This window comes from Panulirus ornatus, chromosome 22, assembly GCF_036320965.1.
Source record: "Panulirus ornatus isolate Po-2019 chromosome 22, ASM3632096v1, whole genome shotgun sequence".
Lineage (NCBI taxonomy): Eukaryota > Metazoa > Arthropoda > Malacostraca > Decapoda > Palinuridae > Panulirus > Panulirus ornatus.
The window spans coordinates 5,677,806-5,705,628 of NC_092245.1; the positions used below are offsets into that span (position 1 = coordinate 5,677,806).

Here is a 27,823-nt window from a genome sequence, read left to right on the forward strand (position 1 = left end):
ATTTCAAAACACCCTCTTCTGCTCTCTCAACCATACTTTTTTTATTTCCACACATCTCTCTTACCCTTACATTACTTACTTGATCAAACCACCTCACACCACATATTGTCCTCAAACATCTCATTTCCAGCACATCCGCCCTCCTGCGCACAACTCTATCCATAGCCCATGCCTCGCAACCATACAACATTGTTGGAACCACTATTCCTTCAAACAGACCCATTTTTCCTTTCCGAGATAATGTTCTCGACTTCCACACATTCTTCAAGGCTCCCAGAACTTTCGCCCCCTCCCCCACCCTATGATTCACTTCCACTTCCATGTTTCCCTCTGCTGCCAAATCCACTCCCAGATATCTAAAACACATCACTTCCTCCAGTTTTTCTCCATTCAAACTTACCTTCCAAATGACTTGACCCTCAACCCTACTGTACCTAATAATAACCTTGCTCTTATTCACATTTACTCTCAACTTTCTTCTTTCACACACTTTACCAAACTCAGTCACCAACTTTTGCAGCTTCTCACATGAATCAGCCACCAGTGCTGTATCATCAGCAAACAACAACTGACTCACTTCCCAAGCTCTCTCATCCACAACAGACTGCATACTTGCCCCTCTTTCCAAAACTCTTGCATTCACCTCCCTAACAACCCCATCCATAAATAAATCAAACAACCATGGAGACATCACACACCCCTGCCGCAAACCTACATTCACTGAGAACCAATCACTTTCCTCTCTTCCTACACGTACACATGCCTTATATCCTTGATAAAAACTTTTCACTGCTTCTAACAACTTGCCTCCCACACCATATATTCTTAATACCTTCCACAGAGCATCTCTATCAACTCTATCATATGCCTTCTCCAGATCCATAAATGCTACATACAAATCCATTTACTTTTCTAAGTATTTCTCACATACATTCCTCAAAGCAAACACCTGATCCACACATTCTCTACCACTTCTCAAACCACACTGCTCTTCCCCAGTCTGATGCTCTGTACATGCCTTCACCCTCTCAATCAATACCCTCCCATATAATTTCTCAGGAATATTCAACAAACTTATACTTCTGTAATTTGAGCACTCACCATTGTCCCCTTTGCCTCTGTACAATGGCACTATGCAAGCATTCCGCCAATCCTTAGGCACCTCACCATGAATCATACCACCATCCACTGGGAACCAATCACTCTCCTCTCTTCCTACTTGTACACATGCCTTACATCCTTGGTAAAAACTTTTCACTGCTTCTAGCAACTTACTTTCCACACCATACACCCTTAAGACCTTCCACAAAGCATCTCTATCAGCCCTATCATATGGCTTCTCCAGATCCATCAAAGCTACATACAAGTCCCTCTGTTTTTCTCAGTATTTCTAATACACATTCTTCAAAGCAAACACCCAATCCACACATCCTCTACCACTTCTGAAACCACACTACTCTCTCCCAACCTGATGCTCTGTGCCTCCCTTCACCCTCTCAATCAATACCTTCCCCTATAATTTCCCACGAATACTCAACAAACTTATGCCTCTGTAGTTTGAAGTCTCACCCTTGTCCCCTTTGCCTTTGTACAGTGGCACTATGCATGCATTCTGCCAATCCTCAGGTACTTCACCATAGTCCACACATACATTGAATATCCTTAATAACCAGTCAACAACACAGTCACCCCCTTTTCTTATAGATTCACCAATTAACAACACAGTCACCCCCTTTCTTTATAGATTCAACTGCAATACCATCCATACCCACAGTCTTTCCGGATTTCATGTTCCGCAAAGCTTTCACTATCTCTTCTCTCTTAACCAAACCATTCTCCCTGACCCTCCTACCTTGCACACCACACCAACTGAAACACCCTATATCTGCCACTCTTATCTATCATTCTGTCATCAAACATATTCAACAAACATTCAAGATATTCACTCCATCTTATCACTTCATCACTACCTGTTATTACTTGCCCACTTGCCCCTTCACCGATATTCCCATTTTTCTTGTCTTACGCACTTTATTTACATCCTTCCAATACATCTTTTTATTCTCCCTAGAATTTGATGATACTCTCTCACCCCAACTTTCATTTAGCCTCTTTTTCAAACTTTACACCTTTCTCTTGACCTCCTGCCACTTTCTTTTATACATCTCCCAGTCATTTGCACTCCTTCCTTGCAAGTATCATCCAAACGCCTCTCTTTTCTCCTTCATTAACAACTTTACTTCTTCATCCCACCACTGACTACCCTTGCTTATCTGCCCATCTCCCACCATTCTCATGCCACATGCACCTTTTGCACAAGCCATCGCTTCTTCTCTTGATACATCCCATTCCTCACCCACTCTCACATCATTTGCTTTCACCTTTTGTTATACTACACTCAATCTCTCCTGGTATTTCCTCACACAAATCTCCTTTCCATGCTCACTTACTCTCACCTCTCTCTTCTCGCCAACATTCTCTCTTCTTTTTTGAAAACCTCTTCAAATCGTCACCTTCGCCTCCACAAGACAGTGAACAGACATCCCTCCAGCTGCCCCTCTCAGCACATTTACATCCAAAAGTCTCTCTTGTACATGCCTGTCAATGAACACATAATCCAATAAGGCCCTTTGACCATCTCTCCTACTCACATATGTATACTTATGTGTATCTCTTTTAAACCAGGTATTCCCAATTGCCAGTCTTTTTTCAACACACAAATCTGCAAGTTTCTCACCATTTCCAACAATGAATACCCCATGTACACCAATTATACCCTCAACTGCCACATTACTCACCTTCACATTTAAATCACTCATCACTATTACCCAGTCTCGTGCATCAAAGCTGTTGACGTACTCACTCGTATGTTTCCAGGTGCTAACTTGCTGACATGGGAAACAGTGATCAATAAGGGTTTAGGGACAAGTTGATTGGGATGTAAGTTTGAATGGAGAAAAATTGGAGGAAGTGAAGTGTTTTAGACATCTGGGAGTGGACTTAGCTGCGGATGGAACCATGGTAGCAGAAGTGAGTCACAGGGTGGGGGAGGGGGCGAGGGTTCTGGGAGCATTGAAAAATGCTTGGAGGGAGGGAACATTATCTTAGAGAGCAAAAATGGGTATGTTTGAAGGAATAGTAGTTCCAGCAATGTTATATGGTTGCGAGGCATGGGCTATAGATAGAGTTGTACAGAGGAAGGTGGATGTGTTGGAAGTGGAATGTTTGAGGATAATATGTGGTGTGAGGTAGTTTGATCAAGTAAGTAATGTAAGGGTAAGAGAGATGTGTGGAAATAAAAAGAGTATGGTTGAGAGAGCGGAAGAGGGTGTGCTGAAATGGTTTAGACATATGGAGAGAATGATTGAGGAAAGATTGACAAAGAGGCTATATGTGTCAGAGGTAGAGGGAACAAGGAGAATCGGGAGACCAAATTGGAGGTGGATGGATGTGTTGCAAAAGATTTTGAGTGATTGAGCCGAAACCTACTGGAGGGCGAGAGGCATGGGAGGAATAAAGTGAATTGGAACAATATGGTAAAGATACTGGGGTCGATGTGCTATCACTGGACTAAACTAGGGCATGTAAAGCGTCTGGGTGTAAACCATGGAAAGGTCTGTGGGGCCTGAATGTGGATAGGGAGCAGTGGTTTTGGTGCATGACACATGATAGCTGGAGATAAGTGCAAACGAATGTGGCCTTTTTTGTCTGTATTCCTGGCGCTACCTCGCTGAAGCAGGGGATAGCGATGCTGTTTTCCTGTGGGGCGGGGTAGTGATAGGAATGGATGAAGGCAAGGAAGTATGAATATGTACATGTGTATGTATGTAGTATCTGTGTATGTATGTGTATATGCTGCTATGTATGTGTATGTATATGTGCGTATGTGGGCATTTGTGTATATATATGTGTATATGAGTGGATAGTTCATTCTTTGTCTGTTTCCTGAAGCTACCTTGCTGATGCAGGAAACAGCAGTTATGTATTATGAATAATGATGTATAATATATATTTTTTTTTATGCATATTCGCCATTTCCCGCTTTAGTGAGGTAGCATTAAGAACAGAGGACTGAGCCTTTGAGGGAATATTCTCACTTGGCCCCTTCGTAGTTCATTCTTTTGGAAAAGTAAACTCGAAAGGGGAGGATTTCCAGCCCCCACTCCCTCCCCTTTTAGTTGCCTTTTATAACATGCAGGGAGCACGTGGTTTGATCAAGTAAGTAATGAAAGGGTAAGAGAGATATATGCATGTGTATGTGTATATGTGTGTATATTAGTTTTTAGGTCTTTCTTCATATGTTTCCTTGTGCTACCTCACTGATGCGGGAAAGGGCGATCAAGTAGAATAACAGTAATTTGAGTGGGAGAGATGGTCACTGGCAATTATTTTTATTTTGCTTTGTCGCTGTCTCCCGCGTTAGTGAGGTAGTGCAAGGAAATAGACAGAAGAATGGCCCAACCCACCCACATACACATGTATATACATACACGTCCACACACACAAATCTACATACCTATACATCTCAATGTATACATATATATACACACACAGACATATACATATCTATAAATGTACATAATTCATACTGTCTGCCTTTATTCATTCCCATCGCCACCCCGCCACACATGAAATAAAAACCCCCTACCCCCTCATGTGTGCGAGGTAGCGCTAGGAAAAGACAACAAAGGCCACATTCGTTCACACTTAGTCTCGAGTCATGTAGTGATGCACCGAAACCACAGCTCCCTTTCCACATCCAGGCCCCACAGAAATTTCCATGGTTTACCCCAGACGCTTCACATGCCCTGGTTCAATCCATTGACAGCACGTCAACCACGGTATACCACATCATTTCAATTTACTTTATTCCTTGCACACCTTTTACCCTCCTGCATGTTCAGGCCCCTATCACTCAAAATTTTTTTCACTCCATCTTTCCACCTCCAGTTTGGTCTTCCACTTCTCCTTGCTCCCTCCACCTCTGACTTGTATATCCTCTTGGTCAATCTTTCCTCACTCATTCTCTCCATGTGACAAAGCCATTTCAAAACACCCTCTTCTGCTCTCTCAACCACGCTCTTTTTATTACCACACATCTCTCTTACCCTTATATTACTAACTTGATCAAACCACCTCACACCACATATTGTCCTCAAACATCTCATTTCCAGCACATCCACCCTCCTCCGCACAACTCTATCTATAACCCACGCCTCACAACCATATAACATTGTTGGAACCACTATTCCTTCAAGCATACCCATTTTTGCTGTCTGAGATAATGTTCTCGACTTCCACACGTTCTTCAATGCTCTGAGAACTTTCACCCCCTCCCCCACCCTATGATTCACTTCTGCTTCCATGGTTCCATCAGCTGCCAAATCCACTCCCAGATATCTAAAACACTTCACTTCCTCCAGTTTTTCTCCATTCAAACTTACCTCCCAATTGACTTGTCCCTCAACCCAACTGTATCTGATAACCTTGCTCTTATTCACATATACTCTCAGCTTTCTTCTTTCACACACTTTACCAAACTCAGTCACCAGTTTCTGCAGTTTCTCACACGAATCAGCCACCAGCGCTGTATCATCAGCGAACAATAACTGACTCACTTCCCAAGCTCTCTCATCCACAAGAGACTGCATACTTGCCCCTCTTTCCAAAACTCTTGCATTCACCTCCCTAACAACCCCATCCATAAACAAATTAAACAATCATGGAGACATCACACACCCCTGCCACAAACCTACATTCACTGAGAACCAATCACTTTCCTTTCTTCCTACACGTACACATGCCTTACATCCTTGATAAAAACTTTTCACTGCTTCTAACAACTCGCCTCCCACACCATATATTCTTAATACCTTCCACAGAGCATCTCTATCAACTCTTATCATATGCCTTCTCCAGATCCATAAAAGCTACATACAAATCCATTTACTTTTCTAAGTATTTCTCACACACATTCCTCAAAGCAAACACATGATCCACACATCCTCTACCACTTCTGAAACCACACTGCTCTTCCCCAATCTGATGCTCTGTACATGCCTTCACCCTCTCAGTCAATACCCTCCTATATAATTTACCAGGAATACTCAACAAACTTATATCTCTGTAATTTGAGCACTCACTTTTATCCCCTTTGCCTTTGTACAATGGCACTATGCAAGCATTCCGCCAATCCTTAGGCACCTCACCATGAATCATACCACCATCCACTGGGAACCAATCACTCTCCTCTCTTCCTACTTGTACACATGCCTTACATCCTTGGTAAAAACTTTTCACTGCTTCTAGCAACTTACTTTCCACACCATACACCCTTAAGACCTTCCACAAAGCATCTCTATCAGCCCTATCATATGGCTTCTCCAGATCCATCAAAGCTACATACAAGTCCCTCTGTTTTTCTCAGTATTTCTAATACACATTCTTCAAAGCAAACACCCAATCCACACATCCTCTACCACTTCTGAAACCACACTACTCTCTCCCAACCTGATGCTCTGTGCCTCCCTTCACCCTCTCAATCAATACCTTCCCCTATAATTTCCCACGAATACTCAACAAACTTATGCCTCTGTAGTTTGAAGTCTCACCCTTGTCCCCTTTGCCTTTGTACAGTGGCACTATGCATGCATTCTGCCAATCCTCAGGTACTTCACCATAGTCCATACATACATTGAATATCCTTAATAACCAGTCAACAACACAGTCACCCCCTTTTCTTATAGATTCACCAATTAACAACACAGTCACCCCCTTTCTTTATAGATTCAACTGCAATACCATCCATACCCACAGTCTTTCCGGATTTCATGTTCCGCAAAGCTTTCACTATCTCTTCTCTCTTAACCAAACCATTCTCCCTGACCCTCCTACCTTGCACACCACACCAACTGAAACACCCTATATCTGCCACTCTTATCTATCATTCTGTCATCAAACATATTCAACAAACATTCAAGATATTCACTCCATCTTATCACTTCATCACTACCTGTTATTACTTGCCCACTTGCCCCTTCACCGATATTCCCATTTTTCTTGTCTTACGCACTTTATTTACATCCTTCCAATACATCTTTTTATTCTCCCTAGAATTTGATGATACTCTCTCACCCCAACTTTCATTTAGCCTCTTTTTCAAACTTTACACCTTTCTCTTGACCTCCTGCCACTTTCTTTTATACATCTCCCAGTCATTTGCACTCCTTCCTTGCAAGTATCATCCAAACGCCTCTCTTTTCTCCTTCATTAACAACTTTACTTCTTCATCCCACCACTGACTACCCTTGCTTATCTGCCCATCTCCCACCATTCTCATGCCACATGCACCTTTTGCACAAGCCATCGCTTCTTCTCTTGATACATCCCATTCCTCACCCACTCTCACATCATTTGCTTTCACCTTTTGTTATACTACACTCAATCTCTCCTGGTATTTCCTCACACAAATCTCCTTTCCATGCTCACTTACTCTCACCTCTCTCTTCTCGCCAACATTCTCTCTTCTTTTTTGAAAACCTCTTCAAATCGTCACCTTCGCCTCCACAAGACAGTGAACAGACATCCCTCCAGCTGCCCCTCTCAGCACATTTACATCCAAAAGTCTCTCTTGTACATGCCTGTCAATGAACACATAATCCAATAAGGCCCTTTGACCATCTCTCCTACTCACATATGTATACTTATGTGTATCTCTTTTAAACCAGGTATTCCCAATTGCCAGTCTTTTTTCAACACACAAATCTGCAAGTTTCTCACCATTTCCAACAATGAATACCCCATGTACACCAATTATACCCTCAACTGCCACATTACTCACCTTCACATTTAAATCACTCATCACTATTACCCAGTCTCGTGCATCAAAGCTGTTGACGTACTCACTCGTATGTTTCCAGGTGCTAACTTGCTGACATGGGAAACAGTGATCAATAAGGGTTTAGGGACAAGTTGATTGGGATGTAAGTTTGAATGGAGAAAAATTGGAGGAAGTGAAGTGTTTTAGACATCTGGGAGTGGACTTAGCTGCGGATGGAACCATGGTAGCAGAAGTGAGTCACAGGGTGGGGGAGGGGGCGAGGGTTCTGGGAGCATTGAAAAATGCTTGGAGGGAGGGAACATTATCTTAGAGAGCAAAAATGGGTATGTTTGAAGGAATAGTAGTTCCAGCAATGTTATATGGTTGCGAGGCATGGGCTATAGATAGAGTTGTACAGAGGAAGGTGGATGTGTTGGAAGTGGAATGTTTGAGGATAATATGTGGTGTGAGGTAGTTTGATCAAGTAAGTAATGTAAGGGTAAGAGAGATGTGTGGAAATAAAAAGAGTATGGTTGAGAGAGCGGAAGAGGGTGTGCTGAAATGGCTTAGACATATGGAGAGAATGATTGAGGAAAGATTGACAAAGAGGCTATATGTGTCAGAGGTAGAGGGAACAAGGAGAATCGGGAGACCAAATTGGAGGTGGATGGATGTGTTGCAAAAGATTTTGAGTGATTGAGCCGAAACCTACTGGAGGGCGAGAGGCATGGGAGGAATAAAGTGAATTGGAACAATATGGTAAAGATACTGGGGTCGATGTGCTATCACTGGACTAAACTAGGGCATGTAAAGCGTCTGGGTGTAAACCATGGAAAGGTCTGTGGGGCCTGAATGTGGATAGGGAGCAGTGGTTTTGGTGCATGACACATGATAGCTGGAGATAAGTGCAAACGAATGTGGCCTTTTTTGTCTGTATTCCTGGCGCTACCTCGCTGAAGCAGGGGATAGCGATGCTGTTTTCCTGTGGGGCGGGGTAGTGATAGGAATGGATGAAGGCAAGGAAGTATGAATATGTACATGTGTATGTATGTAGTATCTGTGTATGTATGTGTATATGCTGCTATGTATGTGTATGTATATGTGCGTATGTGGGCATTTGTGTATATATATGTGTATATGAGTGGATAGTTCATTCTTTGTCTGTTTCCTGAAGCTACCTTGCTGATGCAGGAAACAGCAGTTATGTATTATGAATAATGATGTATAATATATATTTTTTTTTATGCATATTCGCCATTTCCCGCTTTAGTGAGGTAGCATTAAGAACAGAGGACTGAGCCTTTGAGGGAATATTCTCACTTGGCCCCTTCGTAGTTCATTCTTTTGGAAAAGTAAACTCGAAAGGGGAGGATTTCCAGCCCCCACTCCCTCCCCTTTTAGTTGCCTTTTATAACATGCAGGGAGCACGTGGTTTGATCAAGTAAGTAATGAAAGGGTAAGAGAGATATATGCATGTGTATGTGTATATGTGTGTATATTAGTTTTTAGGTCTTTCTTCATATGTTTCCTTGTGCTACCTCACTGATGCGGGAAAGGGCGATCAAGTAGAATAACAGTAATTTGAGTGGGAGAGATGGTCACTGGCAATTATTTTTATTTTGCTTTGTCGCTGTCTCCCGCGTTAGTGAGGTAGTGCAAGGAAATAGACAGAAGAATGGCCCAACCCACCCACATACACATGTATATACATACACGTCCACACACACAAATCTACATACCTATACATCTCAATGTATACATATATATACACACACAGACATATACATATCTATAAATGTACATAATTCATACTGTCTGCCTTTATTCATTCCCATCGCCACCCCGCCACACATGAAATAAAAACCCCCTACCCCCTCATGTGTGCGAGGTAGCGCTAGGAAAAGACAACAAAGGCCACATTCGTTCACACTTAGTCTCGAGTCATGTAGTGATGCACCGAAACCACAGCTCCCTTTCCACATCCAGGCCCCACAGAAATTTCCATGGTTTACCCCAGACGCTTCACATGCCCTGGTTCAATCCATTGACAGCACGTCAACCACGGTATACCACATCATTTCAATTTACTTTATTCCTTGCACACCTTTTACCCTCCTGCATGTTCAGGCCTCTATCACTCAAAATTTTTTTCACTCCATCTTTCCACCTCCAGTTTGGTCTTCCACTTCTCCTTGCTCCCTCCACCTCTGACTTGTATATCCTCTTGGTCAATCTTTCCTCACTCATTCTCTCCATGTGACAAAGCCATTTCAAAACACACTCTTCTGCTCTCTCAACCACGCTCTTTTTATTACCACACATCTCTCTTACCCTTATATTACTAACTTGATCAAACCACCTCACACCACATATTGTCCTCAAACATCTCATTTCCAGCACATCCACCCTCCTCCGCACAACTCTATCTATAGCCCACGCCTCACAACCATATAACATTGTTGGAACCACTATTCCTTCAAGCATACCCATTTTTGCTGTCTGAGATAATGTTCTCGACTTCCACACGTTCTTCAATGCTCTGAGAACTTTCACCCCCTCCCCCACCCTATGATTCACTTCTGCTTCCATGGTTCCATCAGCTGCCAAATCCACTCCCAGATATCTAAAACACTTCACTTCCTCCAGTTTTTCTCCATTCAAACTTACCTCCCAATTGACTTGTCCCTCAACCCAACTGTATCTGATAACCTTGCTCTTATTCACATATACTCTCAGCTTTCTTCTTTCACACACTTTACCAAACTCAGTCACCAGTTTCTGCAGTTTCTCACACGAATCAGCCACCAGCGCTGTATCATCAGCGAACAATAACTGACTCACTTCCCAAGCTCTCTCATCCACAAGAGACTGCATACTTGCCCCTCTTTCCAAAACTCTTGCATTCACCTCCCTAACAACCCCATCCATAAACAAATTAAACAATCATGGAGACATCACACACCCCTGCCGCAAACCTACATTCACTGAGAACCAATCACTTTCCTTTCTTCCTACACGTACACATGCCTTACATCCTTGATAAAAACTTTTCACTGCTTCTAACAACTTGCCTCCCACACCATATATTCTTAATACCTTCCACAGAGCATCTCTATCAACTCTTATCATATGCCTTCTCCAGATCCATAAAAGCTACATACAAATCCATTTACTTTTCTAAGTATTTCTCACACACATTCCTCAAAGCAAACACATGATCCACACATCCTCTACCACTTCTGAAACCACACTGCTCTTCCCCAATCTGATGCTCTGTACATGCCTTCACCCTCTCAGTCAATACCCTCCTATATAATTTACCAGGAATACTCAACAAACTTATATCTCTGTAATTTGAGCACTCACTTTTATCCCCTTTGCCTTTGTACAATGGCACTATGCAAGCATTCCGCCAATTCTCAGGCATCTCACCATGAGTCATACACACATTAGATATCCTTACCAACAAGTCAACAATAAAGTCACCCCCCTTTTTAATGAATTCCACTGCAATACCATCCAAACCCGCTGCCTTGCCGGCTTACATCTTCCGCAAAGCTTTTACTACCTCTTTCTGTTTACCAAATCATTCTCCCTAACCCTCTCACTTTGCATACCACCTCGACCAAAACACCCTACATCTGCCACTCTATCATCAAACACATTCAACAAACCTTCAAACTACACACTCCATCTCCTTCTCACACCACCACGATATCACCTCCCCATTAGCTCCTTTCACTGAAGTTCCCATTGATTCCCTTGTCTTATGCACTTTATTTACCTCCTTCCAAAACATCTTTTTTTTTTATATTTATTTATTATACTTTGTCGCTGTCTCCCGCGTTTGCGAGATAGCGCAAGGAAACAGACGAAAGAAATGGCCCAACCCCCCCCATACACATGTATATACATACGTCCACACACGCAAATATACATACCTACACAGCTTTCCATGGTTTACCCCAGACGCTTCACATGCCCTGCTTCAATCCACTGACAGCAAGTCAACCCCGGTATACCACATCGCTCCAATTCACTCTATTCCTTGCCCTCCTTTCACCCTCCTGCATGCTCAGGCCCCGATCACACAAAATCTTTTTCACTCCATCTTTCCACCTCCAATTTGGTCTCCCTCTTCTCCTTGTTCCCTCCACCTCCGACACATATATCCTCTTGGTCAATCTTTCCTCACTCATCCTCTCCATGTGCCCAAACCACTTCAAAACACCCACCTCTGCTCTCTCAACCACGCTCTTTTTATTTCCACACATCTCTCTTACCCTTACGTTACTCACTCGATCAAACCACCTCACACCACACATTGTCCTCAAACATCTCATTTCCAGCACATCCATCCTCCTGCGCACAACTCTATCCATAGCCCACGCCTCGCAACCATACAACATTGTTGGAACCACTATTCCTTCAAACATACCCATTTTTGCTTTCCGAGATAATGTTCTCGACTTCCACACATTCTTCAAGGCCCCCAGGATTTTCGCCCCCTCCCCCACCCTATGATCCACTTCCGCTTCCATGGTTCCATCCGCTGCCAGATCCACTCCCAGATATCTAAAACACTTCACTTCCTCCAGTTTTTCTCCATTCAAACTCACCTCCCAATTGACTTGACCCTCAACCCTACTGTACCTAATAACCTTGCTCTTATTCACATTTACTCTTAACTTTCTTCTTCCACACACTTTTCCAAACTCAGTCACCAGCTTCTGCAGTTTCTCACATGAATCAGCCACCAGCGCTGTATCATCAGCGAACAACAACTGACTCACTTCCCAAGCTCTCTCATCCCCAACAGACTTCATACTTGCCCCTCTTTCCAAAACTCTTGCATTTACCTCCCTAACAACCCCATCCATAAACAAATTAAACAACCATGGAGACATCACACACCCCTGCCGCAAACCTACATTCACTGAGAACCAATCACTTTCCTCTCTTCCTACACGTACACATGCCTTACATCCTCGATAAAAACTTTTCACTGCTTCTAACAACTTTCCTCCCACACCATATATTCTTAATACCTTCCACAGAGCATCTCTATCAACTCTATCATATGCCTTCTCCAGATCCATAAATGCTACATACAAATCCATTTGCTTTTCTAAGTATTTCTCACATACATTCTTCAAAGCAAACACCTGATCCACACATCCTCTACCACTTCTGAAACCACACTGCTCTTCCCCAATCTGATGCTCTGTACATGCCTTCACCCTCTCAATCAATACCCTCCCATATAATTTACCAGGAATACTCAACAAACTTATACCTCTGTAATTTGAGCACTCACTCTTATCCCCTTTGCCTTTGTACAATGGCACTATGCACGCATTCCGCCAATCCTCAGGCACCTCACCATGAGTCATACATACATTAAATAACCTTACCAACCAGTCAACAATACAGTCACCCCCTTTTTTAATAAATTCCACTGCAATACCATCCAAACCTGCTGCCTTGCCGGCTTTCATCTTCCGCAAAGCTTTTACTACCTCTTCTCTGTTTACCAAATCATTTTCCCTAACCCTCTCACTTTGCACACCACCTTGACCAAAACACCCTATATCTGCCACTCTATCATCAAACACATTCAACAAACCTTCAAAATACTCACTCCATCTCCTTCTCACATCACCACTACTTGTTATCACCTCCCCACTTGCGCCCTTCACCGAAGTTCCCATTTGCTCCCTTGTCTTACGCACTTTATTTACCTCCTTCCAGAACATCTTTTTATTCTCCCTAAAATTTAATGATACTCTCTCACCCCAACTCTCATTTGCCCTTTTTTTCACCTCTTGCACCTTTCTCTTGACCTCCTGTCTCTTTCTTTTATACATCTCCCACTCAATTGCATTTTTTCCTTGCAAAAATCGTCCAAATGCCTCTCTCTTCTCTTTCACTAATACTCTTACTTCTTCATCCCACCACTCACTACCCTTTCTAATCAACCCACCTCCCACTCTTCTCATGCCACAAGCATCTTTTGCGCAATCCATCACTGATTCCCTAAATACATCCCATTCCTCCCCCACTCCCCTTACTTCCATTGTTCTCACCTTTTTCCATTCTGTACTCAGTCTCTCCTGGTACTTCCTCACACAGGTCTCCTTCTCAAGCTCACTTACTCTCACCACCCTCTTCACCCCAACATTCACTCTTCTTTTCTGAAAACCCCTACAAATCTTCACCTTAGCCTCCACAAGATAATGATCAGACATCCCTCCAGTTGCACCTCTCAGCACATTAACATCCAAAAGTCTCTCTTTCGCACGCCTGTCAATTAACACGTAATCCAATAACGCTCTCTGGCCATCTCTCCTACTTACATAAGTATACTTATGTATATCTCGCTTTTTAAACCAGGTATTCCCAATCATCAGTCCTTTTTCAGCACATAAATCTACAAGCTCTTCACCATTTCCGTTTACAACACTGAACACCCCATGTATACCAATTATTCCCTCAACTGCCACATTACTCACCTTTGCATTCAAATCACCCATCACTATGACCCGGTCTCGTGCATCAAAACCACTAACACACTCATTCAGCTGCTCCCAAAACACTTGCCTCTCTTGATCTTTCTTCTCATGCCCAGGTGCATATGCACCAATAATCACCCACCTCTCTCCGTCAACTTTCAGTTTTACCCATATTAATCGAGAATTTACTTTCTTACACTCTATCACATACTCCCACAACTCCTGTTTCAGGAGTATTGCTACTCCTTCCCTTGCTCTTGTCCTCTCACTAACCCCTGACTTTACTCCCCAGACATTCCCAATCCACTCTTCCCCTTTGCCCTTGAGCTTCGTTTCACTCAGAGCCAAAACATCCAGGTTCCTTTCCTCAAACATACTACCTATCTCTCCTTTTTTCACATCTTGGTTACATCCACACACATTTAGGCACCCCACTCTGAGCCTTCGAGGAGGATGAGCACTCCCCGCGTGACTCCTTCTTCTGTTTCCCATTTTAGAAAGTTAATACAAGGAGGGGAGGATTTCTGGCCCCCCCGCTCCCGTCCCCTCTAGTCGCTTTCTACATCTTTTTATTCTTTCTAAAATTTAATGATACTCTCTCACCCCAACTCTCATTGGCCCTCTTTTTCACCTCTTGCACCTTTCTCTTGACCTCCTGCCTCTTTCTTTTTATACATCTCCCAGTCATTTGCATTATTTCCCTGCAAAATTTGTCCAAATGCCTCTCTCTTCTCTTTCACTAACAATCTTACTTCTTCATCCCACCACTCACTACCCTCTCTAATCTGCCCACCTCCCATGCTTCTCATGCCACAAGCATCTTTTGTGCAAGCCATCACTGCTTCCCTAAATACATCCCTTTCCTCCCCCACTCCCCTTATGTCCTTTGTTCTCACCTTTTTCCATTCTGTATTCATTCTCTCCTGGTACTTCCTCACACAAGTCTCCTTCCTAAGCTTACTTACTCTCACCTTTCTCTTCACCCCAACATTCTCTCTTCTTTTCTGAAAACCTCTACAAATCTTCACCTTCGCCTCCACGAGATAATGATCAGACATCCCTCCAGTTGCACCCCTCAGCACATTAACATCCAAAAGTCTCTCTTTCGTGCACCTATCAATTAACACATAATCCAATAACACTGTCTGGCCATCTCTTCTTCTTACATATATATACTTATGTATATCTCTCTTTTTAAACCAGGTATTCCCAATCACCAGTCCTTTTTCAGCACATAAATCTACAAGCTCTTCACCATTTCCATTTACAATACTGAACCCCCCATGTACACCAATTATTCCCTTAACTGCCACATTACTCACATTTGCATTCAAATCACCCATCACTCTAACCCAGCCTTGTGCATCAAAACTACGAACACACTCACTCAGCTGCTCCCAAAACACTTACCTCTCATGATCTTTGTTCTCATGCCCAGGTGCATATGCACCACAAATCACCCATCTCTCTCCATCCACTTTCAGTTTTACCCATATCAGTCTAGAGTTTACTTTCTTACACTCTATCACATACTCCCACCACTCTTGTTTCAGGAGTAGTGCTACTCCTTCCCTTGCTCTCGTCCTCTCACTAACCCGACTTTACTCTCAAGACATTCCCAAACCACTCTTCCCCTTTACCATTGAGCTTCCTTTCACTCAGAGCCAAAACATCCAGGTTCCTTTCCTCAAATATACTACCTATCTCTCCTTTTTTCTCATCTTGGTTACATCCACACACATTTAGACACTCCAGTCTGAGCCTTCGAGGTGGATGAGCACTCCCCGCGTGACTCCTTCTTCTGTTTCCCCTTTTAGAAAGTTAAAATACAAGGAGGGGAGGGTTTCCAGCCCCCCACTCCCGTCCCCTTTAGTTGCCTTCTACAACACGTGAGGAATGTGTGGGAAGTATTCTTTCTCCCCTATCCCCAGGAGATATTGGATCACATATTTTTTAATAGTTTGTAAAAGACTTTTGGATGTAAATATGTTAAGATATATTGTTGAAAAATATAGTTATACAAAAATATATATATGGGACTAGAGGAAATTGGCAGCGTGAATTATTGGATAACATAAATTGTTGGACATATGAAAGAGAGACTTTTAGATGTTTTCACTTATCTTGTGGAGGTGAGGGTGAAGATTTGTAGAGGCTTTCGAAAATGAGGAAACAATGTCAGTGAGAGGAGAGTACCAAGAGTAAGAGAGCTTAGCAAAGAGACGTGTTTGAAGAAATACCAGGAAAGACTGAATGTAGAATGACAAAAGGTGAGAAAAATTAAAGCGAGGGGAGTGAATGGGGAATGGGAGGTATTTAGGGTAGCATTGATGGCATGTATAAGAGAGGCATGTGGCAGTCAAAAGGTGAAAGGTAGGTAGATTAGAAAGTTTAGTTAGTGGTGGGATGAAGAAGTAATGTTGCTGGTGAAAGAGAAAAGAGAGGCATTTGAGTGGTACTTACAAGGAAGGAATGCAAATGATTGGTAGTTGTATAAAAGAAAGCAGAAGGAGGTCAAGAGGAAGGTACAGGGATTGTAAGAGAGGGCAGATTAAAGTTGGAGTGAGTATCAGTAAATGTTAGGGAGAATAAGATGTTTTGGAAGGATGTAGGTACTCTGTGAGAGACAAGAGAACAAATGAGAATATCAGTGAAGGGAGCAAAAGGGGAAGTGATAACAAGTAGTGAGGAAGAGATGGTGGGGGGGGGGTATTTTGAAGGACCATTAAATGTGTTAGATGATAGTGGCATTTTTAGGATGTTTTGGTCAATTTGGTATGTGAAGTGAGAGAATTATGGAGAATGGTTTAGTGAAGAGAGAAGAGGTGGTGAAAGCCTCGAGTAAGATGAAATGCAGCAAGATGGCGGGAGTGAATGGCATTGCAGTTGAATTTATTAAGAAAGGGGTGATCATTTTGTTGATCGATTAGTAAGGATTTGCAGTGTATGTATGGATCATGGTGAGGTGCTAGAGGATTTGAAGAATGCATGTATAATGCCATTGTATAAAGGCAAAGAGGATAAAGGTTAGTATTCAAACTGCAGAGGTATAATTTTGTTGAGTATGCCTGGTAAGTTGAATGGGAGGATGTTGATTGAGAGGGTTAAGGCATGTACAGAGCATAAGACTGGGGTGGAGCAATGTGGGTTTAGAAGTGGCAGAGGTGTTTGTTTCAAAGAATGTGTGTGAGAAATACTGAGAGAAACATGGATTTTTAAGTGGCATTTAAGATCTGGAGAAGGCATATGATAGGGTTGATAGAGATGCTCTGGGGGAGGTCTTAAGAGTATACATTATGGGATGAAAGCTACTGGAAGTAGTGAGAAGTTTTATATCAAGGATGTAAGGCTTCACTGGAGGCATATTCATGTGAGAAACTGCTGAAGTTCATGACTTTGTTTGGAAGAGTGAGAGAAAGGAGGAAGTTGAGATTGAACATGAATAAAAGCAAGGTTATTAGTTTCAGCATAGTTTAGGGACAAGTTAGTTAGGTTGTGAGTCTGAATGGAGAAAAATTGGAGGAAGTGAAGTGTTTTAGATATCAGGGAGTGGACATGGCAGTGAATGGAATCATGGAAGTGGAAGTGATTGATAGAGAGGGCGAAGGTTCTGGAAGCACTAAAGAGAATGTGTGGAAAGTGAGAATGCTATTTGTAAGAGCAAAATAGGTATATTTGAAGGAATAGTAGTCCCTGCAGTATTATATGGATGCAGGGCATAGGCTATAGATAAGGCTGTGCAGAAAATGATGGATGTGTTGGAAATGAAATGTTTGAGGACAGTATGTGGTGTGAGGTGTTGGTTAAGTAAGTAATGAAATGGTAAGAGATATGTGTGATAATGAAAGAGTTTGGTTGAGAGAACAGAAGAGGGTATGCTGAAATGGTTTGGACGTGGGAGAGAATGAGTGAGAAAAGGTTAACAAGAGGATATACATGTCGGAAGTGGAGGGAACAAGAAGAAAAGTGAGATCAAATTGGAGATGGAAGAATAGAATGAAAAATATTTTAAACAATTGGGGCCTGAATATACCTGATGGTGAAAGGCATGCATGGGACAGAGGAAATTGAAACAATGTAGTTTACTAGGGTCGACATGCTGTCAGTGGACTGACCTAGGGCTTGTGAAGCATCTGGGTAAACCATGGAAAGGTCTGTGGGTATTGGTTGAGGATAGGGAGCTGTTGTTTTGGTGCATTACACGTGACAGCTAGGGAATGGATGGGAAGAGGTGTGGCCTTTCTCCATATGTTAATGGTGCTACCTCACTGTTGCAGGAAATTGTGATCAAGTATGAAAGAAAGGAGGAAAAAAGATATTTATAATAGAGTAACAGATAGAAGTAATTGGTATTAACATTAGACATGAGCATTGGGTAGTAACATTTGGTAGAAGTAGCAGGAAGGAACATTTGTTGGAAACATTAGTTAGACGCATAAGGTAATTGTAGTTGGTGGGAACTTTTGATAGGAGCCTCTGAAACATCATCACTAAAGTTTCCCTCTGTGGCCTGGTTAAGGGTGAGGTACTAAAGGCTGAGAAGCAGCACTTGAGTTCACCAATAATAGAGATGCTTTTGTCATGGCCACCCCCTCGAGGAAGTTCCCAAATGTAACAGGCATCAGACTTTCACCCTCCTGCATGTTCAGGCCCCGATCACTCAAAATCTTTTTCACTCCATCTTTCCACCTCCAATATGGTCTTTCACTTCTCCTCGTTCCCTCCACCTCTGACACATATATCCTCTTGGTCAATCTTTCCTCACTCATTCTCTCCATGTGACCAAACCATTTCAAAACACCCTCTTCTGCTCTCTCAACCACACTCTTTTTATTACGACACATCTCTCTTACCCTATTATTACTTACTCAATCAAACCACCTCACACCACATGTTGTCCTCAAACATCTCATTTCCAGCTCATCCACCCTCCTCTGCACAACTCTTTCTATAGCCTATGCCTCGCAACCATTTAACATTGTTGGAACCACTATTCCTTCAAACATACCCATTTTTGCTTTCTGAGATCATGTTCTTGACTTCCTTACATTCTTCAACGCTCCCAGAACTTTTGCCCCCTCCCCCACCCTATGATTCACTTCCGCTTCCATTGTTCCATCCGCTGCCAAATCCATTCCCAGATATCTAAAACACTTCATTTCCTCCAGTTTTTCTCCATTCAAACTTACTTCCCAGTTGACTTATCCCTCAACCCTACTGTACCTAATAACCTTGCTCTTATTCACATTTACTCTCAGCTTTCTTCTTTCACACACTTTACCAAACTCAGTCACCAGTTTCTGCAGTTTCTCACCCGAATCAGCCACCAGCGCTGTATCATCAGCGAACAACAACTGACTCACGTCCCAAGCTCTCTCATCCACAACAGACTGCATACTTGCTCCTCTTTCCAAAACTCTTGCATTTACCTCCCTAACAACCCCCTCCATAAACAAATGAAACAACCATGGAGACATCACACACCCCTGCCGAAACCAACATTCACTGAGAACCAATCACTTTTCTCTCTTCCTACACGTACACATGCCTTACATCCTCGATAAAAAGCTTATCAATGAGGAATAAATGTTTTGCTGCTCCAACCTGTATTGTGGAGCAGTTTCAGCCATCAGTCTCATGAATCCTATGTCCTCGACATGACTGATTGGTAAATTATCCAATACTAACATTTCTGCTACACACTTATCCAGTTTCTTTGACTTGGAATCAGAAGCATCCACATTTTTCCCGCTCTGAAAATATTCTTCAACATTTCATTGCTTAATGTCTGACTTCACTTTTTGCAAAGGAGTTTTTGTGTCTTTAGTTTCTCTTATAACTTCGTTCTTTCTTTTGCTTCTAACTCTTCCAATTGTTCTTTGTGCATTGATCTCAAATGATTTTTCAAAGATGCTGTTCCACGTTCCTTTCATAAATTATCTTTTTACACAAAAGACACTGTGCTAAGATATTAGGTTGTTCCATGAAGTACTTCCACACCTGACTGTTCTTGATGCCATTGCATGTCAAAAAGTCAGTAAGGCTTGGTAAACTTGATTATTTCACTTCATGCAGTATGATCAACTGACACACTGCCTACCCGAGGCAAGCTCCTCTACACTGTGGCCAGTGTGTGATGACTCATATGACTTATGCCAGCTCCCCAACACTTTATCACAGAGTGATGAGGAGCGCTCATTGCCGCCACATCTTCTTTTTCAGTCTTCTTTTGTATATCCATCACATCCTTTTTTGTGTGTGGTAGGGATGTGGATGCATATGTTTATTTTATCAAAAATGCAGATGCGGATTTAATGAATTATGTTGATGCGGATATCCGAATTATTTCTACTATAGATAGTTTAAATAAGTATGATATAAATGTTCTTGGCCAAAGACTGTGATAATTGGCTTGAAATATCCTGTTGATATGGAGAATGAATCTACTTGAATGATATCTTTTTATCTATATCTGTATCTTTGATGCCTGTTCCATTTGGAACTCCCTCATAGGGGTGGCTACAGCAACAGTCACCATAACTAAAGAACTCCAGTGCTGCTTCTTAGACTCTAGTGCCTCACCCTTGATTTTATAACTATTTTTTATGGATTCACTTAATCTAAAAGTAGTAGTGTTTAAAAATTCCAATATCATCTTGAACTCATCTTTGTTGCCTTCATGAATTAGAGTTTCAGAAAGGTTTGATTCTTTCAGTAAAATCCTTAGAATCACAAGGACCTTTTCCTTGAATATAGTGTATTTACAAGACTGACGAGGGAAATGCTTCTTGAAATATTCAGAACCTCATGACCAGCTTTAGATAAATTGCCTTGGATTATTCTGTTGTGAAAGGGACTCAAGTTTGATTATGCTGTAAAAAGTCCCTGAGATCACATGTGACTGCTCTAAGAAAAAATTTATGATAGCAAGATAGCAGTTTATGAATGAAAAGAAAATCAGAAATCCCTGCATTTATTGCATTGATAATTGAAAGGTGTTGGAATGAAAGCTTTACTTCTGTTATCAAGGGGACATAGAGTGATTTCTTTGTAATGATTTTATTACAGTGGATTGTTATCCAGGGGTTATAGAGTGATTTATTTCAACTGCTAAACTTTGAAATGACATAACACCAGTCAGTAAATATTTTTGTACTGTAACCTGTTGTGATGATAATTTGTTCGTTCCTTTTGTTAAGGAGGATGAATTTCATGCATGTGAAGTCTCAGGACATTTTGTCTAGTATACTGCATCATACTTTGTATGTCGTAACATTCAAAGAGTTGTTTCTGGCAGTGTAGCCAAAAGGCCCACTGGCTTTGGATGTGATTACTGGGGTCCCTTGCCTACTATGATTACAGGGGTCCCTTGCTGATTGTGAGAACAGTGTTCCCTTCCAACTGCTGTTTTAAGTAAACTGGCTTAGAGTAATGCATACCATTTTATCGACTAAAGCACCAAGTTTTGAGTATCCACAATTTTCCACAGCACTAAGAATTTTTCCTGTGCATTGGGCAAGTGTCATGTGGCTCAGGGCTGTATGTAGGCCAGTTCTGGGGATCTCCATTTTTAGAGTCTGGAATGTCATAACCAGGCATTGTTGCTTAGGCATGCATCAAGGTAGCCTTTTATGTAGTTTAGCTTGCCAACTGCTTTGTGAGAGTACAGAGACAGCATCAGGGGTAATTACTGCCATCATATATTTGCCTAACAGCTTTGTACTTCATTTCATAGTGTTTTTAAAGAACGAAAATATTGTTCTTGAAGTATAGCATGCTTATTGATAACCCTGTAGTTTTCCTAATAGGATTTAAGGTACGAATCTCATGGTCATTTCCTTAATCCCCCATTTCCTATATGCCTTTTACCGTGCCAACCATGGTTTTGTTAACCACAGGGTCCATCAGGAAAGCAACCCCTGTGGTTGGCAAGGGACTTTTGTATATTCAGATTGCAAGTTTGCACCCAGTATTTAGGCTTCCCTGAATTTTGCCAGTGTACAGTGTTGGGATCCCAGTTTTATGAAATTAATTTCCACAAATGATGCATGCCTGTTACACTCCATCCACTCCATAGATATGGAAACAGTTATTAGCAATAGAAACCTAAGCATATTTTGGATCAGTTCAGACTTTCAAAAAAGTTATATGAATTAATTTGATCTTTCTTTTTCAAGGGAAGAATTGGATACTGCCTCAAGGAACAATGAGAAAAAAGCAGCACTCCAAGGTAAAGTATGTTTCCAGTCTCTTTACAACCCTTGCAATGCACTGTTGAATTTCTTTTCCTCCCAAGTGGTGTGCAAACACACTTTGTTTTTTCCTAAAAATGGAATATGAATACTGTGTATGCACAAAAAATATTATATATTTTTGATGATAGAGTAAAACACAACTCTTTCTAGTTTAAGAAAAATAAACTTTAATGGATTGACCTCAATCTTATGTGTGCACACAGAAGAAATCTGATTCAGTCCATTGACAGCACATTTACCCCACTATGCCAGATCATTGTAATTCACTCTATTCCATGCATACGTCTTACCCTCCTGCATGTTCAGGCTGCGATCACTCAAAACCTTTTTCACTCCATCCTTCCATCTCCAGTTTGGTGTTCTGGTTCTCCATGTTCCCTCCACTTCTGACAAATATTCTCTTTGTCAACCTTTCCTCACTCTCTATCTCCATTTGTACAAATGCCTTTCACCATCCTGCATGTTTAGGCTGTATTCAGTCAAAATCTTTCTCACTTCATCCTTCTGATTACAATTTGGTATTGCAGTTCTCCATGTTCCCTCCACTTCTCACACAAATATCCTCTTTGTTAACCTTTCCTCACTCTTTATCTCTGTATGTCCAAACCATTTCAACACACCCTCTTCTGATTTCTCAACCACACACTTTTTATTAACACACAACTCTTACCTTTTCATTACTTAATCAAACCACCTCACACCACATATTGTGCTCAAACATGTCATTTCCAACACATTCACCCTCCTTTGCACAACCCTATCTATAGCCATGCCTTGCATCCATATTGTTGAAGCTATTATACCTTCAAACTTACCCATTTTTGCTCTCCAAGATAATGGTCTTTCTTTCAACACATTCTTCATGGCTCCCAGAAACTTTGCCCCCTTCCCCACCCTATGACCCTTTTTACTTCCTTGGCTCCACTCACTGTCAAGTCTACTCTCAGATATCTAAAACACCTTACTTTCTCTAGTTTATAGTCATTCAAACTTAAATCCCAGATAACCTGTCACTCAGCCTTGCTAAGCTTAAATAACCTTGCTTTTATTCACATTTACTCTCAATTTCCTCCTTTTCCACACTCTCCCATACTCAGTCATCATCTTCAGTTCCTCTCTTGAATCAGCTACCAGTGCTGTATCATTGCAGAAAACTGACTCACTTTCCAGGCCCTCATCCCTAACAGATTGCATACTTGCCCCTCTACCATTTACTTCCCTCACCACCTCTTCCATATACAAATTAAACAACCATGGAGACGTCACACATCCCTGCCACTGACCGACCTGCTCTGGGACCATTCACTCTCCTCCCTTCCTGCCCATACACATGTCTTAACATCCTTGATGAAAATTTCTCTGCTTCTAGCAGCTTACCTCCCACACCATATATTCGTAATGCCTTCTACAAAAAAAGCATCCTTATCAGCACTATCATATGCCTTTTCAGATCCATATATGCCACATACAAATCCATCTTTGGATTTTATTAAAATTTATAAAAAAAATTATTAAATTTATTAAAAAAGGGGGTGACTGTATTGTTGACTGGTTGGTAAGGTTATTTAATGTATGTATGATTCATAGTGAGGTGCCTGAGGATTGGTGGAATGCTTGCATAGTACCATTGTACAAAGGCAAAGGGGATAAGAGTGAGTGCTCAAATTACAGAGGTATAAGTTTGTTGAGTATTCCTGGTAAATTATATGGGAGGGTATTGATTGAGAGGGTGAAGGCATGAACAGAGCATCAGATTGGGGAAGAGCAGTGTGGTTTCAGAAGTGGTAGAGGATGTGTGGATCAGGTGTTTGCTTTGAAGAATGTATGCGAGAAATACTTAGAAAAACAAATGGATTTGTATGTAGCATTTATGGATCTGGAGAAGGCATATGATAGAGTTGATAGAGATGCTCTGTGGAAGGTTTTAAGAATATATGGTGTGGGAGGCAAGTTGTTAGAAGCAGTGAAAAGTTTTTATCGAGGATGTAAGGCATGTGTACATGTAGGAAGAGAGGAAAGTGATTGGTTCTCAGTGAATGTAGGTTTGCGGCAGGGGTGTGTGATGTCTCCATGGTTGTTTAATTTCTTTATGGATGGGTTGTTAGGGAGGTGAATGCAAGAGTTTTGGAAAGAGGGGCAAGTATGCAGTCTGTTGTGGATGAGAGAGCTTGGGAAGTGAGTCAGTTGTTGTTTGCTGATGATACAGCGCTGGTGGCTGATTCATGTGAGAAACTGCAGAAGCTGGTGACTGAGTTTGGTAAAGTGTGTGAAAGAAGAAAGCTGAGAGTAAATGTGAATAAGAGTAAGGTTATTAGGTACAGTAGGGTTGAGGGTCAAGTCAATTGGGAGGTAAGTTTGAATGGAGAAAAGCTGGAGGAAGTAAAGTGTTTTAGATATCTGGGAGTGGATCTGGCAGCGGATGGAACCATGGAAGCGGAAGTGAATCATAGGGTGGGGGAGGGGGCGAAAATTCTGGGAGCCTTGAAGAATGTTTGGAAGTCGAGAACATTTTCTCGGAAAGCAAAAATGGGTATGTTTGAAGGAATAGTGGTTCCAACAATGTTGTATGGTTGCGAGGCGTGGGCTATGGATAGAGTTGTGTGCAGGAGGGTGGATGTGCTGGAAACGAGATGTTTGAGGACAATATGTGGTGTGAGGTGGTTTGATCGAGTAAGTAATGTAAGGGTGAGAGAGATGTGTGGAAATAAAAAGAGTGTGGTTGAGAGAGCAGAAGAGGGTGTTTTGAAATGGTTTGTCACATGGAGAGAATGAGTGGGGAAAGATTGACCAAGAAGATATATGTGTCAGAGGTGGAGGGAACGAGGAGAAGTGGGAGACCAGATTGGAGGTGGAAAGATGGAGTGAAAAAGATTTTGAGTGATCGGGGCCTGAACATGCAGGAGGGTGAAAGGCGTGCAAGGAATAGAGTGAATTGGAACGATGTGGTATACCGGGGTCGACGTGCTGTCAATGGATTGAACCAGGGCATGTGAAGCGTCTGGGGTAAACCATGCAAAGTGTGTGGGGCCTGGATGTGGAAAGGGAGCTGTGGTTTCGGTTTATTAATACATGACAGCTAGAGACTGAGTGTGAACGAATGGGGCCTTTGGTGTTTTTTCCTAGCGCTACCTCGCACACATGAGGGGGGAGGGGTTTTTTTTTTTTTTTTTTTTTTTTTTTTTTTTTTTTTTTTTTTCCAAAAGAAGGAACAGAGAAGAGGGCCAGGTGAGGATATTCCCTCAAAGACCCAGTCCTCTGTTCTTAACGCTACCTCCCTATCGCGGGAAATGGCGAATAGTATGAAAGAAAGAAAAGTCTGTGTGTGTATATATATATATGTACATTGAGATGTATAGGTATGTATATTGTGCGTGTGTGGACATGTATGTATATACATGTGTATGTGGGCGGGTTGGGCCATTCTTTCGTCTGTTTCCTTGCGCTACCTCGCTAACGCGGGAGACAGCGACAAAGCAAAATAAATAAATAAATAAATAACAAATACATCTGTCTTTTTAGGTATTTCTCACACCCATTCTTCAGTGTAGTCACCTGATACACACATCCTCTACCACTTCTGAAACCACACTGCTCCTCCCCAATCTGATGCTCTGTACATGTCTTAACCCTCACAATCAATACCCCCCCCATGCAATTTATTAGGTATACTCAACAAACTTATGCCTCTGTAGTTTAAACATTCACATTTATACCTTTTGCCTTTATACAGTGGCACTATACATGCATTCCACCAATCCTCAGGCACTTCACCATGATCCATACATGCATTGAATATCCTGACCAACCAATCAACAACACAGTCCCCTACTTTCTTAATAAATTCAACTGCAGTAACCATGAAATCTGCCACCTTGCTGCATTTCATCTTCCACACAACTTTCACCACCTCTTCTCTCTTCAAACCACTCTCAATGACTCTGTCTTTGCATACCACCCTGACCAAAACACTCTACATCTGCCTCTATATCATCAAACACATTTAACAATCCTTGAAAATACTCACTCCTTCTCATTCCATCACTGCCTGTTATCACTTCCCCTATTGCCCCCTTCACCCATGTCCCCATTTGCTCTCTAGTTTTTTGCACATTATTTACCTCTTTCCAAACATCTTTTTATTCTCCTAAAGTTTAATGATACCCTGCTCTCATTTTCCTTCTTTTTCAGCCCCTGCACCTTCTTCTTGACCTTTTGCCTCTTTCTCTTATACATCTTCCAATCATTTGCACTCCTTCCTTGTAAGTACTGTCCAAACACCTTATCTCTTATCTCTTTCACTAGCAACTTTACTTCTTCATCCCACCATTCACTATCCTTTCTAATCTACCTACCTCTCACCTTTCTCATGCCACATGCATGTCTTGCACATACCACCACTGCTTCCCTAAATATTTAAGTTCCCATTCCTCACCCACTCCCCTCACTTCAATTGTTCTCACCTTTTGCCTTTCTACACTCAATCTCTACTGGTATTTCCAAGCTCACTTACTCTCACCCCTCTTTTCTCCCTGACTTTGTCTCCTTTCTTTCAAAAACCTCTGCAAATCTTCACTCTTGTCTCACAAGATAGTGATCAGACATCCCACAGTCACATCCAAGAGTCTCTTTTACCCACCTATCAATTAATATATAATCTAATAATGCCCATTGACTGTCTCTCATACACACATATACATACCAATACATTTCAACGTATACATATATATACATACACAGACATATACATTTATACACATGTACATATTCATACTTGCTGCCTTCATCCACGCCCGTCGCCACCCTGCCACACATGAAACAGCACCCCCCTCCCCCCTACGCATGTGAGGCAGTCCTAGGAAAAGACAACAAAGGCCACATTTGATCACACTCAGTCTCTAACTGTCATGTGTAATGCAACAAAACCACAGCTGCCTTTCCACATCCAGGCCCCACAGAACTTTCCATGACTTTCCCCAGACACTTCACATGCCCTGCTTCAATCCACTGATGGCACATTGACCCTGGTATACCACATCATTCCAGTTCACTCTATTCCTTGCAAGCCTTTCACCCTCCTGTATGTTCAGGCCTCGATCACTTTAAATTTTTTTCACTTCATCCTTCCACCTCTAGTTTGGTCTCCCACTTCACCTAGTTCCCTTCACCTCTGACACATATATCCTCTTGGTCAATCTTTCCTCACTCATTCTCTTGATGTGACCAAACCATTTCAATAC

General features: G+C 41.9%; 1 protein-coding gene across 1 annotated transcript in view; it reads left to right on the forward strand.

Moving 5' to 3' along the window:
• LOC139756511 (uncharacterized) overlaps positions 1-27,823 on the forward strand; it is a 235,979-nt gene that overhangs the window by 191,823 nt on the left and 16,333 nt on the right. The window contains exon 8 of the mRNA XM_071675965.1: positions 22,509-22,561. Within this exon, the coding sequence (XP_071532066.1) occupies positions 22,509-22,561 (53 nt within the window). The remainder of the gene's footprint in view (positions 1-22,508; positions 22,562-27,823) is intronic.